Source organism: Hippopotamus amphibius, chromosome 4, assembly GCF_030028045.1.
Source record: "Hippopotamus amphibius kiboko isolate mHipAmp2 chromosome 4, mHipAmp2.hap2, whole genome shotgun sequence".
Taxonomy (NCBI): domain Eukaryota; kingdom Metazoa; phylum Chordata; class Mammalia; order Artiodactyla; family Hippopotamidae; genus Hippopotamus; species Hippopotamus amphibius.
Window position 1 is genome coordinate 52,950,934 of NC_080189.1, and position 15,841 is coordinate 52,966,774.

Below are 15,841 nucleotides of genomic sequence, written 5' to 3' on the forward strand. Positions count from 1 at the left end.
AGCAACTAAGCCCGTGTGCCACAACAACAACAACAACAACAAAAAAAGTAACTACAGACAGAAAATCCTTCCCTAACAACTCTAGTTAAATGAAATTCCGAAGTATACAATTTCCTTGTATAGCCAAACATCTTTTATTTTTCACAACTGGAATATCAAAGATACAACCCAACTAGCTCCAGAACACTTTCAGATTTTTTTTTTCTGTTTATTTAACCAAACTAAACAAAGTTTTAAGAAGGAATATCTGCAACAACAAAAGATACTAATCTATCAATCAAAGTTGGCTTCACCATATCTTGTCTTTTCCTTATCTTTATCCAAGTTCTCCATCTTTAATTCTTCTTTCTCTTTTTTGGGGGTGTATTCAATTTTTCGTGAGTTTGCAGTTGACTTCCTCTTTGGCAGCAAGAAACATTCAGCATTCAAAACTTGCTCAGTAGTCACTGAACTTCTACAACAGATCAAGCTACAGAGAAGGGATTTGACATTATCGTCCTGCAAGAAAAAGAGAAGTTACAAAACAAAAATAAAATCAAATGAACAAAGGGACAAACCTGTAATAAGTAAGGAGTATCCAATTCAAAAATACTTTTAATCAATGATACAGAGCTAAAATAAATTCTTCCTATTTAGGTCTTTAAAAATTTTTACCAAAACCAACTAATTTTTATTGGGAAGAGACTAATCCAGTATTAAAACGATGGAATCAAATTACAGGGAAATAATGTAGAAGGAAAAAAAATCATAACTGAAATATATCAAAATTAACTGAAATTAAAAAAAAAACCTGACTTTTTTTTTTACTTCCAATTTTCCCTCTTTTTTTAGGGCACTAGTCAGAATTTGACACTATGAAAATTTTACACTGAAGCTCCTCTGTCTAGAAAGGTACCCTCCTTTATTTGGTCAACTGTTTCTGGTTTCACTTATGAAATGATTTCCTCTTTAAACACTTCTACCACCACTAACATTATCATCATCATTATGGAGGCCAGAATTTATTATGTACCACAATTGCAAAGAATGTCATTTGTGTTATCATATGTAAATAACACTATAATGTTGCTCTTCCACTAGTTCCACCTCCCAAAGTATGCTTTTTTTTTGCTCCCTGTGATGACTCCAATCAGAGCACATTTCACAGTAAATAAAAATCACCTATTTATTGCTAGTGCCCTCATTAGACTCTAAGACTAGAAATCAGTTTCTCACTTCATCCCCAACGATAAGCATAGTGTCAGGGACATAGAGGTATTCAGTATACATTTGCTAACAGAATGAATGCAAATGTCCATAGTGCCTACAGAGTATGTTTTCAAACGTATTTAAAGACAGTAACTTTAGTAAGTATAAACTTAACTAAAAATTACAAAATCTAAATGAAAAAAAAACTAGCATACACTCTTGAAAGCCACAAAAATAGATTTAGAACAAGTAGAAAATCATATCGTGTTCTTGGACAAAAAGGATCTCATCAATAATGTGTCAATTTTTAAGTTAATATATAAGCTTTACCTGATTCCAATAACCATCAGTTTTTCCCCCTTGGAACTAGATAAATTAACTGTATAGATCTTTTATAAGAATAATAAGTGAGAACAGACATGAAAGTTCTGATAAAAAGTAGCAATAAGGAAGAAATTAGCCCTCCCAAGTATCAAAAGATATCATAAAGTCTGTGAATTAAAGGAACATGGCAAAGGAATAAGAATAAACACACCAATGGAACAAAACAGAAAAACTAAAGATATACTCCCGTACAAATAAAATCTTATTATAAGAAATATGACATTTCTAATGGAGGAAGTGGATAACTTTTTAATAAAAGGTATGGAGACAAATGGACCCAAAAGAAAAAGATAAAATCAGATCTATTCCTTACACCAAATATCAGGATAATTACAAATTTATCAAAAATCTAAATGTATAAACAAAATTACATAATTCCTAGGAAAAAACAGTTTTCTCAATTCCCAAAAGTAACTACAAACAAAAAATGTCTACCTTAAGGTTTTGCCTCTTGCAAATTATAATATATTATAAAATTATAAAACACAGCTAAAGAACAAAAAGAAAAGCAATCTCTAAATTTCAAAACCAAAATTCAACAAATAAATATATATCAGATAACATAATCACACAGAAAATTATTTTAACTGACTTTAAAAAAAGTATTTTGGCTACACAATCTTAGTGGGATAAGGATCTAGTGAGATACATTCTAAAGAAAGACCTTCAAAGAAATGTTAAATTGTACTCAATAACCTTACTATCTCTAATAATACAACTGTTATTTCAAACTATCACATTTATTTCAAGATAAAGCAATTACATAATTGCTAATATCATAAAAATAAATATTAGTATAAAAGGAAAGAGAAATTTTGTATTAAGTAAAAGGCCTATAATTTTGAATTTGATTTGGAAATACTGATACAAAATATGTATTCATTTTCCTTTTTCTAATTAAAAAAAAGAACTTCCTACTGAAAAAAACCAATAACATTGAACAATCTTTGCACCCACATTTTTGTCTCTAAATTTCCTACTAAAAGGATTCCAGGTTCCTTGGGGAAATGGCTAATTCCAGTTATTGGGCAAAGAATGTACAAGAAAATAAGAGACACTTTATGCAAAAAGCAAATTATAAAATACAATTCAATGCGTGACAAAGGTCACAGGATCCATCTTGAATAGAGTTCTCAAAAAATTAGAATTTGAGCAAACAGACTTTTTAAAATGACTTCAAGAAATTGAGACATTAAAATATGTTTAAATTCATAAGATTATAATCATACCACTTAAAACAAAATTTTAAAATTTGACTGATACCTTTTAGAGGTTGCCAAGACACCAAGTAATTTTTCTTAAAACTGCTTTCCCTGAATGAACTAAAATGTAGGGTAAACCAATAACTGTTGAGACAAAGTTTATCAAAACAATTCAATTAATAAACACAGATGCAATAACAGAACTAGAAAATCACCAGTATTCAACAAAATAAAGTATCTAGAGTATCATCATTAAATGATGCAAAAACTACTAGGCAGTGAATGAAAAAATTAAATAATGAATGGAACACTTTAAGAGATAATGAATGAAATAGTTTTTAAGGGATCTTTGAGATAACATGAAGCATACCAACATTTGCATTACAGGAGTCCCAGAAAAAAAAAGGAAAGTGAAATGAGTTGAAAATGTATTTGATGAAATTATGCTTGAATACTTCCAAAACCTAAAGAAGGAAACAGATATCCAGGTACAGGAAACACAGAGGGTCCCAAACAAAATGAACACAACAGATACACACCAAGACGTATCATAATTAAAATGTCAAAAGTGACAGAAAAAAAGAGACTAATAAAGGCAGCAAGAGAAAAACAAAGTATCACATACAAGGAAATCCCCTTAAGACTATCAGCTTATTTTTCTACAGAAATTTCGCAGGCCAGAATAGCACGCAATAGCATATTCAGAGTAATGAAAGGGGAAAAACCTTGCACCTAGGATACTCTACCCAGAAAGATTATCATTTAGAGTTGAAGGAGAGATAAAGAACTTCTTGACAACAAAAGCTAAGAGTTCATTAATACTAAACCTATTCTAAAAGAAATGTTAAAGAATTTTCTCTAAAGGAAAAGAAAAGCTTGTAACATGAAGAAAGAAAATATCCCATTAGTAAAGGCAAATATATAGTAAAGGCTGGGGATCAACCACTTAAATAAGCTAGTGCAAAGATGAAAGGACAAAAATGCTAAAAGCAACTATAACCACAATAAAGAGTTAAGGGGTAAAGATGTAAAAAAGGACATAAAACACACAAAATGTGGGGGAGGGGAGTAAAAACACAGATCTTTTAGAATCCGTTTGAACTTAAATAACTACCAGTTTAAAACAAGTAGATATAGTTACAGGTCAACATATATGTACATCACGGTAACCACAAATCAAAAACCTTCAACAGATACACAAAAACTAGAAAGAAAGAAACACAAACAAACCCCTAGAGAAAATCATCAAACCACAAGGGAAAAATAAAAGGAGAAGAAATAAGCAGAGAAGAACTACAAAAATCACCAGAAAAAAAGTAACAAAATGGCAATAACAACATACCTATTAATAATTATTTGAAATGTCAATGGACTAAATGCTCCAATCAAGACACAGGGTAGCTGAATGGATAAAAATCCAGGCCCATCTGTATACTCCTTATGAAAAACTCACTTCAGAGCTAAAGAAGCACACAGTAAGTGGATGGAAAAACGATATTTCATGCAAATGGAAACAATAAAAAACTGGTGGTTGTGACTCATATCAGACAAAATAGACTTTAAAACAAACTCTATAACAAAAGACAAAGAAGGTCATTATATAATGATATAGGGATAAATACAAGAAGAGGATATTACACTCATTAACATATATGCACGCAATACAGGAGGACCTAAACATATAAGGCAAATATTAACAGGTATAAAGGGATAAACTGACAACAATACAATAATACTAGGCAACTTTAACACCCCACTTACATCAATGGACAGACAGATCATCCAGACAGAAAACCAAGAAGGCCACTGTGGTCTTACAGCACACAACAGACCAGTTACACTTAATAAATATCTCCAGGACATTCCATTCAAAATCACCTAAATACACATGCTTTTCAAATGCAAATGGAACATTCTCCAGGACAGATCACATGCTAAGCCACAAAACAAGTCTCAACAAATTTAAGAGGACAGAATTTATTATCAAGCATTTCTTCCAATCACAAAACAAACTAGAAAACAATTACAGAAGGAAAAATGGGAAAAGTACAAACATATGGAGACTAAACAACATGCTACTAAAACACCAATGAGTCAAAGAGGAAGTCAAAAAATACCTTGAAAGAAATGAAAATGGAAACACAACTTCCCAAAATCTATGGAATGTAACAAAAGCAGTGCTAAAAGGGACATTTATAGCAATTAAGACCTACCTCAAGTAACAAGAAACAAACAACCTAACCTACAATCTAAAGGAATTAGAAAAAGAACAAACGAAGCTCAAAGTCAGTAGAAGAAAGAAAATAGCAAATATCAGAGAGGAAATAAATAAAATAAAAACAAAAAAGATCAATGAAACCAAGGGATGGTTTTTTGAAAACATAAACAAAATTGACAAACCTTAGCCAGCTGCATGAAGAAAAGGGAGAGGTCCCAAATAAACAAAATAAGAAGTGAAAGAGGAGAAATAATAACCAATACCCAGAGATATAAAAACAACAGAATACTACAACAGTTTTATGCCAGTAAATTGGACAATCTAGAAGAAATGGACAAATATCTAGAAACATAAAACCTAGCAAGACTGAGTTGGGAAGAAATAGATAATCTGAAGAGACTAATCACCAGGAGTGACACTGAAACCGTAATTTTAAAAACTCCCCATATACAAAATTCAAGGAGCAGACAGTTTCACAAATGAATTCCACCAAACAAACAAAGAAGCGGTAATACCTGTCCTTCTCAAACTATTCCAAAAACTTGAAGAGGATGGAACACTCCCAAATTCATTCTACAAGGCCACCACTGCCTTTATACCAAAACCAGATAAAGACACTACCAAAAAAGAAAATTACAGGCCAATATCTGTATTTTTGCAATAGAGGTGCAAACATCCTCAACAAAATACTAGCAAACCAAATCCAACAATATATAAAAAGGTTCAAATACCATTATCAAGAGGGATTTATTCCAGGTATGTAAGGATGGTTCAACATTCACAAATCAATCATTACGATACACCAGATTAACAAAATGAAGGCTAAAAATCATAAAAATCACACAATCATCTCAGACACAGATAAAGCACTTGAGAAAAATTCAACATCCATTCAGGATAAAAACTCTCATCAGAGTTTATACAGAGTGAACATTTCTCAACATAATAAAGCCTATCTATGACAAATCCACAGCTAACATTATACTCAATGGTGAAAAGCTGAAAGCCTTTCTTCTAAAATTATGAACAAGACAAGGATGCCCACTCTCACCACTTTTCTGTTTAACATAGTATTGGAAGTCCTATCCATCGTAATCAGACAAGAAAAAGAAATAAAAGACATATAAATTAAAGGGAAGAAATAAAATTGTCACTATTTGCAAAAGACATAATACTATATATACAAAACCCCAAAGTCTCCACCAAAAAACTATTAGAACTAATAAGGGAATTCATTGAAGTTGAAAAATGTTGGACTGATATACAGAAATCTGTTTATTTTCTACACACGAGTAATGAAATACCAGAAAGATAAAGCAAGAGAACAATCCCATTTAAAATCACATCAAAAAGAATGAAATACCTTGAAATAAACTTAACCAAAGAGGTGAAAGACCTATAATTTGAAAACTATAAAGCCTGGTGAAGGAATTTGAAAATAATATAACGAAGTGGAAAGATAGACCATGTTTTTGGACTGGAAGAATTAATATTGTTAAAATGACCATAATATCCAAAACAATCTACAGATTTAATGTAATCCCTATTAAAATACCTATGACATTTTTCACAGAAATAGAACAAATAATCCTAAATTTATGTGGAACCAGAAAAAAACCCAAATTGCCAAAGCAATCTTCAAAAAAAAGAACAAAGCTGGAGGTATCATACTCCCTAACTTCAGACTACACTACAAAGCTAGAGTAATCAAAACAGCATGGTAATGACACACAAAAAAAAACAAAGACAAAAGCTCAATGGAACAGAATAGAGAGCCCAGAAATAAACCCATGCACCTATGATTAATTAATATACAAAGGAAGCAAAAAAATACAATGTAGAAAAGACAGGCTCTTCAATAAGTGGTGTTAGGAAAACTGGTCAGATATATGTAAAAGAATGAAATCAGAACATTCTCTAACACCATATACAAAAATAATCTCAAAATGGATTAAAGACCTAAATGTAAAACCTGAAATCATGAAATGCCTAGGGGAAAACACAGGCAGAAAATTCTGTGACATAAACCAGCAGCAATATATTTTTTGGATCTATCTCCTAAAGCAAAGGAAATAAAAGCAAAAATAAATAAATGGGGCCTAATTAAACATAAAAGCTTTTGCACAGCAGAGGAAATCATTGACAAAATAAAAAGACAACTTACTTAATGAGAGAAAATATTTACAAATGATATGACTGATAAGGGGTTACTATCCAAAATATATAAATAGCTCATATATCTCAACATCAAAAAAACAAACAACCCATTTTAAAAATGGGCAGAAGACCTGAAAGGACATTTTTCCAAAGAAGAAATACAGATAGCCTATAGGCACATGAAAAGATGCTCAACATCACTAATCATCAGAGTAATGCAAATGAAAACCACAATGAGATATCACCTCACATCTGTCAGAATGGCTATCATCAAAAAGAACATAAATAACAAATGTTGGCGAGGATGTGGAGAAAAGGGAACTCTCCTACACCACTGGTGGGAATGTAAATTGGTGCAGCCATTGTGGAAAACAGTATGGGGGTTTCTCAAAAAGTAAAAATAGAACCACCATATGATTTAGCAATTCCATTTCTGTGCATATATACAAAAAAAAAACATTAATTCAAAAAGATAAATGCACCCCAATGTTTGTAGTAGCATTATATACAATTTCCAATATATGGAAGCAACGTAAGTGTCCATTAACATATGAATGGATAAAGAAGATGTGGTATACACATTCAATGGAATATTATTTAGCCATAAAAAATAATGAAATCTTGCCATTTGTAAAAACATGGATGGACTTGGAGGGTATTATGCTAAGTGAAATAAGTCAGACAGAGAAAGACACTATGATATCACTTCTATGTGGAATCTAAAAAATAAAACAAATCAGTGAATATAACAAAAAAGAAACAGAATCACACAGAGAATAAACTAGTAGCTAACAATAGGGAGAGGGGATGGGGGAGGGGCAAGATATGGGTAGGAGACTCAGAGTTACAAACTACTATGTATAAAATACATAAGGATACATTGTACAACACACAAAATATGGCCAATATTTTATAAGAGCTATACATGGAATATAACCTTTAAAACTTGTGAATCACTGTTGCATACCTGAAAATTCATATAACACTGTACATCAAACATACCTCAATTAAAAAATAAAGTGAGGGACTTCCCTGGTGGCGCTGTGGTTAAGAACCTGCCTGCCAAAGCAGGGGACACAGGTTTGAGCCCTGCTCCGGGAGAATCCCACATGACAAGGAGCAACTAAGCCTGTGTGCCACAACTACTGAGCCTATTCTCTAGAGCTCGCAAGCCACAACCACTGAGCCCACATGCCACAACTTCTGAAGCCTGTGTGCCTAGAGCCTGTGCTCCACAACAAAAGAAGCCACCACAATGAGAAGCCTGCACACCACATGAAGAGCAGCTCCTGCTCGCCATAACCAGAGAAAGTTCGCACGCAGCAACAAAGACCCAATGCAGCCAATAAATAAATAAATAAAGTGAAAATGCAACCCATAGAATGGGAGAAAATATTTGCAAATCACACACCTAATAAAAGACTTGTATCTAGAATATAAGGAATTCTTACAACTCAGTAATATAAAGACAACCCAATTTTAAAATGAGCAAAGGTTCTGAATAGACACTTCTCCAAGAAATACATATATACAAATGGCCGATAAAGAAATGAAAAGATGCTCAACATCACTAGTCAGCAGGGAAATGCAAACTGAAACTACAATGAAATACCACTTCATACCCACTTAGGATGGCTAGAAGCAAAAAGTCAGGTAAAAACAAGTGTTGAGAAGGACAAAAACTTAGAACCTTGCCTGATACACTGCTGATGGAAATATAAAGTGGTTGCAGCCACTTTGGGAAAGAGTCTGGCAGTTCCTCAAACAACTAAACATAAGTTACGATTTGACCCAGTAACTGCACTCCTAGGTATACAGCCAAGAGAAATGAAAACATATGTCCACAGAGAAACTTGTATACCAATGTTCACAGCACCATTATTCATAATAGCCAAAAGGTAGAAACAACCCAAATGTCCATCAACAGATGAAAGGATAAATGTGGTAAACCCAAACAATGAAATATTATTTAGCTAATAAAAGGAATAAGTACTGATACATAATAAAACTTGAATAAACCTTGAAAACATTATGCTAAATTAAAAAAGTCACTCATAAAAGTTTATATACTATACGATTCCATTCATATGTATGCCCAGAATAGAAAATATCTAGAGAGACAAAAAGTAAATTAGTGGTCATTTAGGGCTGGTGTTGCTGGATAGTGATATAGAGTGTCCATAATTAAAGAATATGGGATTTCCCTTTGAGGTAATGAGAACGTTCTAAAACCGACTGTGGTGATAGTTTGCATGTATCTATGAATATACTAAAAGTCACTGAGTTGTAAACTTTAAATGAGTGAACTGTAAGGAGTTTAAGTTATTTCTCAATAAAGCTATTTAAAAATCATTATAAAACTTTACTGAAAGACATGCCATATTTCATTTAACATAAGACATCAAAACACAAAGGAATTAAAATACTCCCAAAACTATGAACCATGATAAAAAAAACTTCGATTATGAGAAATATCTCAACTTCAGAGATTATAATTTGTCTGAAAATATAATAATACTGTATTTATATTTGAAAGTTCCTAGGAGAGTAGACCTTGAAAGTTCTCATCACTCACACACAAAAATTTTGTAACTATTATGGTCATACATACATGTTAACTAGACTTACCATGGTAATCATTTTCACAATGTATATAAATATTGAACCATTATGTTGAATGTTTGAAGCTAATATAATAATACCCCAATTTTATTTTATATTTATTATTTATTTATTTATTTATTGGCTGCATTGGGTCTTCACTTCTGCGCATGGGCTTTTTCTAGTTGCAGTGAGTGGGGGGCTACTCTCCGTTGCAGTGCATGGGCCTCCCATTGTGGTGGCCTCTCTTGTTGTGGAGCACAGCCTCTAGGTGTGCGGGCTTCAGTAGTTGCAGCATATGAACTCAACAGTTGTGGCTTGCAGGCTCTAGAGCGCAGGCTCAGTAGTTGTGGCCCACAGCTTAATTGCTCCACGGCATGTGGGATCCTCCTGGCCCAGGGCTCGAACCCATGTCCCTTGCACTGGCAAGTGGATTCTTAACCACTGTGCCACCAGAGAAGCCCCTCAATTTTAAAAAAGTGAAAAAAATAATGATTTTTTGCTACATCATATATGTACCTTTGAATATAATTAAAACTACTTATGAAATTATTTAAAACAAAAAAATTAGTAATAATAATAAAATCTATCTTACAATCAATACAGCACAATAAAAAATAAAATAATAATGTCCTAAACAAATGGAGAGCTATTATTTTCCCAATCACAAAAATAGTGTATCATTAAGATAGCAATTCTCCTTCAAATTAACCTATAAATTCAACATACTTTCAAAATCTCAACAGTGTTTTTCTGAGGACTTATTAACAAGTTGGTGCCAAAATTCATATGGAAAAATAAAGTGACAAGAATAGCCAAGACAATGTTAAAGAAAAATGCGAGGAAGGAAAGCCAAAGCCCTCTACAAAGGTATAGCATTTAAAACAGTGTAGTGCCAGCACAGGGATCAATAAACAAGTCAAAGAACAGAATAGGCCCTAAATAGATTCATGAATACACGGAAACTTGATACAGCACAGGCCGGCATTATTAATCAGTGGGAAATGACTAATTACTGAATAAATGGTGCTGGGTCAACTATCTGTCCACATATAATAAGATAAAATTAGATCCTTACATCATATCATATACACAAATTAATCTGAGGATTAAAAATATAAACAGGAAATGGAGGGAAATGGCACGTCTAAGAAATAGCAGATGAAGAACACTTACCAAAAAAGTAAAATAAAGCAAGATTCATTCATTCAAAAATATTTACTGAGGTCCTACTATGTGTCAAGCACTGCTACAGACACTGGGGATACAATGAGGCATAACACAAAGTCCTGCTTTGTTGAGCTTACAGACCAAATATAAATTTTTTAGAAACTTAATGAAACAATCTTTTTTTAAAAGGATACATACACAGACTTTTTTATAGAAAGATTCACAAGAAACTAGCAATAACATGTGTTTCTAGGGAAGGGCCTTGGATACCTGACAGACATACTGATAAGAGAGATTTTTCACAGCACGTGCTTCCTCATGTAACTTTTGAATTTTGCATGATACATGTTATGTGAAGGAACAACTATTTGAAGGAACTAACCTTGTAATAAACATAAGAATTGTACAATAGTGAAATGGGGTTACTCCAAACTTAAAGGTATTTAAGCAGAGAATGAAGGCCATCTGTTGGGGATATTATTGAAGAAATTCTCCCAAGGGGCTGGGGACAAGTTAATTAATTATCCTCTAATACCTCTTTCATTGCATTATTCCATGATTTCTCTCCATTTGTGATACAGCCCCTACAACATCCAGACAAGAGTTCCCTCATTTGTTTGATAACTATGTGTGATCACAAAATGTAGTAAAGACAACACGGTTGCCAGCACTAATGGTTGCCTCAGATAGTAGAAGCAAATACTACACAAGCCAAGTATTCTTCTAATTTAATGTCCACACATAGCTACCTATATTAAACAGAGACTTCCTGTGTTCATTCATCTTTCTTATACATACACCTAGCACAGTGTGTAGCATACAGCTGACGGATTACAACCTGTGGTAGGCAGACTTCTAAGACGTCCTCCAGTGATCCCTACTTCCTGGTATCCATGGTATTGTTATCCCATCCCTTTGAGTCTTAGTGAAATGCCTCTAACAAAGAGAAAAAGTGATGGATATCACATCCATGAGTTGGTTATGAAAAACCGTGACTTCTGCCTAACTAACAGACTCTTTTCTATTGCTTTCTCTGCTTATGCATTTTGGAAATATGGCAAAATTAACTCAAAAAGGATCATAGACCTAAATGTCAAATGTCAAATATGGAAATATGGCAAAATTAACTCAAAAAGGATCATACACCTAAATGTCAAATGTCAACCCCTGGTCCACAACTAGAAAGAAACTAATTCTGCCAACAACTATGTGAACTTGGAAGCAGATCCTTCCTCAGTCGAGCTTTAAGATGACTACAGCCCACCCAACAACTTGATTGCAGCCTGTGAAAGAACATGAAGAAGAGGATCCAAATAAGCTGCACTCAGATCCTGATTCACAAACTTTTAAGACGATAAATGTGTGCTAAATTACTAAATTTCTGGATAATTTGTTACAGGGTGATTTTCCTATCAAACCTGAAAGAACAGGAGTTCAAGTTTTCACTTTGGGTGAAGTGTTATTTTTCTAATGGCAGAAACTTTGTATCATAGGCTTTTCAAAAATATAAAATATTATCAACCTTCTTTGTTATTCCATTCCACAGAGATGGCCAGTAAGTGTAAAGAACAGTTTCATAATTTCCTGAAAGGTTGTCTCCAATGTTTTTTACTGCTGCCCAAGAAGTGGGGCAAAATTCCTTAACAATCATTCCTCACATGTGTTTAAAAATTAATTTCATGGGATAATAGTAGGTACTATGAAACAAAATTTTCTTGGTCAAATACGTTGAGACCGTATAGAGTTAAACAAAACTATGTTCCTTCACTGCAGTTCAAACAATCAAAACAACATGAGATCATGTCAGCTGAAAAGAAGAAATAAAACTCTTTATTCATAGATGACATGACTGTCTATGTAGAAAATATGAAAACATCAGATAAAAAACTTCTAGAAGTAGTTAAGTGATTATAGAAAATTTGTAGACTATAAGGTTAATATACAAAAGTTAATCACTTTCCTATATACCAGCAATGAACAAGTAGAATTTGAATTTAAAAACAAATACCATTTACATTCATACCCCTAAAAATTAAATACTTGAGTATAAATCTAACAAAATATGTACAGGATCTGTCTGAGGAAAAATTACATAACTTCAATGAAAGAAATTAAAGAACTAAATAAATGGAGAGATATTCCATGCTCATGGATAAAAAAATATATATCATCAAGATATCAATTCTTCCCAACTTCATCTACAGATTCAATGCAATCTCAATCAAAATCCCAGCAAGTTATTTTGTGGATATCAACAAACTGACTCTGAAGTTTATGTTGAGAGACAAAAGACCCAGAATAGCCGATATAATATTAAAGGAAAAGAACAAAGTTAAGGGACTGATACTACCCAACTTCAAAACTCACTATAAAGCTACACTAATCAAGACTGTGGTATTAGTAAAAGAAAAAAGAAATAGATCAACGGAACAAAACAGACCCACACAAATACAGACAACTGATCTTGGACAAAGGGGAAAGGGCAATACAATGAAGATAGTCTTTTCAACAAATGATGCTGGAATAACTGGACATTCACATGCAAAAAAATGAATCTAGACACATACCTTATATCTGTCATAAAAATTAACTCAAAAAGGATCATAGACCTAAATGTCAAATGCGAAACTATAAAACTCCTAGAAAATATAGGAGAAAATCTAGACGAACCTTGGTTTGGCAATGATTTTCTAGATACAACACCAAAAGCACATTCCATGAAAAGAAAAAATAAACTGGACTTCATTAAAATTAAAAATTTCTGTTCTTCAAAAGACAAGTTCAGGAAAATAAGAAGACAACTACAGATTGTGAGAAATTATTTGCAAAAGATATATCTGATAAAAGACTTATACAAAATACACGAAGAACTCTTAAAACTCAACAGTAAGAAAACATGATTAAAAATGGGCCAAAAACCTTGCCAAATACCTCACCAAGGAGATATACAGATGGCAAACAAGCATATGAAAAGATGCTCCACATCACATGTCGTCAGGGAAAAGTAAATTCAAACAATGAGATACTAGTACACATCTATAAGAATGGCCACAATCCAAAATAACTGACCGAATGCTAGTAAGGCTATGGAGCAACAAGAACTCTCATCCATTGCTCCTGGCAATCAAAACTGGTATAGCTACTTAGAAGACAGTTCAGCAGTTTCTTTAAAAACCATGCAATTTAAATACACTATTACCATCCAATCCAGCAACTGCACTCATTGGTACTGACCCAAGGAAACAAAAACCTATGTCCACACAAAAACCTGCTCATGGATGTTCACTGTAGCTTTATTCATAATTGCCAAACCTGGAAACAATCAAGTTGTCCTTCAGTTGGTGAAGGGATAGACTGTGGTACATCCAGACAATGGATCAAGGCTAAAAAGAAATTAGCTATCAAGCCATGAAAAGACATGAAGGAATCTTACGTGCATATTATTAAGTGGAAAAAAGCCAATGTGAAGAGACTACATATTGTACAATTTCAACTATAAGACATTCTGGAAAAGGCAAAACAATGGAAACAAGAAAAAGATCAGTCTCCAAGTGTTTGGAGAAAGTAGAGATGAACAGGTAGAACACAGAGGATTTTTAGCGCAGTGAAAATATTCTGTGTGGTATTATAATGGTAGATACATGGCATCATACATGTGTTCAAACCCATAAGACTGTACAAGAGTAAACTCTAATGTAAACTATGGACTTGAGGTAATAATGATGTGTCATTGTAGGTATCAGCTGCAACAAATGTATAATTTTGGTAGGGGATGTTGATAATGGATAACTGCATATGTGGGAGAAGGAGATATATGGGAAATCTCTACCTTCTTACTTTTGCGGTGAACCTAAAACTGCTCTTAAGAAAATAAAGCCATAATAAACAAGACTAGAAGGCAACCCTCAGAATGGGAAAAAATAGTTGCCTATGAAACAACGGACAAAGGATTAACCTCCAAAATATACAAGCAGCTCAGGCAGCTTCATACCAAAAAAGCAAAGAACCCAATCCACAAATAGACGGAAGACCTAAATAGACACTTCTCCAAAGAAGACATACAGATGGCCAACAAACACATGAAAAGATGCTCAACATCACTCATCATCAGAGAAATGCAAGTCAAAGCCACAATGAGGTATCACCCCACACCAGTCAGAATGGCCATCATCACAAAATCTGGAAACCACAAATGTTGGAGAGGGTGTGGAGAAAAGGGAACTCTCCTGCACTGTTGGTGAGAATGTAAGTTGGTACAGCCACTATGGAAAACAATTTGGAGGTTCCTTAAAAAACTACAAATAGAACTACCATATAATCCAGTAATCCCACTCCTGGGCATATACCCAAAGAAAACCATCATCCCAAAAGAAACAGGTACCATAATGTTTACTGCAGCACTATTTACAATAGCCAGGACATGGAAGCAACCGAAATGCCCATCAACAAATGAATGGATAAAGAAGATGTGGCATATATATACAATGGAATATTACTCAGCTATAAAAAGGGATGAGATGGAGCTATACGTCATGAGGTGGATAGACCTAGAGTCTTGTCATACAGAGTGAAGTAAGTCAGAAAGAGAAAGACAAATATTGTATGCTAACTCACATATACAGAATCTAAAAATGGTACTGATGAACTCAGTGACAAGAACAAGGACGCAGGTGCAGGGAATGGACTGGAGAACTCGAGGTATGGGAGGGGACGGGGGATGAAGGGGAAGCTGAGATGAAGCGAGAGAGTAGCACAGACATATATATACTACCAACTGTAAAACAGATAGCCAGTGGGAAGTTGTTGTATAACAAAAGGAGTTCAACTCGAGGATGGAAGATGCCTTAGAGGACTGGGACAGGGAGGGTGGGGGGGACTTGAGGGAGGGTGGGGGGGAGTCAAGAGAGGGAGGGAATACGGG

The 15,841-nt window shown here is 33.7% G+C and overlaps 1 protein-coding gene across 2 annotated transcripts in view; it reads right to left on the minus strand.

Annotated features, from left to right (window-relative positions):
* Positions 1-273: 273 nt before the first annotated feature.
* The window catches only part of STK31 (serine/threonine kinase 31), an 88,981-nt gene continuing 73,413 nt past the window's right edge, over positions 274-15,841 (minus strand). For both annotated transcript variants that reach the window (XM_057733061.1, XM_057733062.1), the window contains one exon: positions 274-498. In XM_057733061.1, the coding sequence (XP_057589044.1) occupies positions 274-498 (225 nt within the window). The remainder of the gene's footprint in view (positions 499-15,841) is intronic.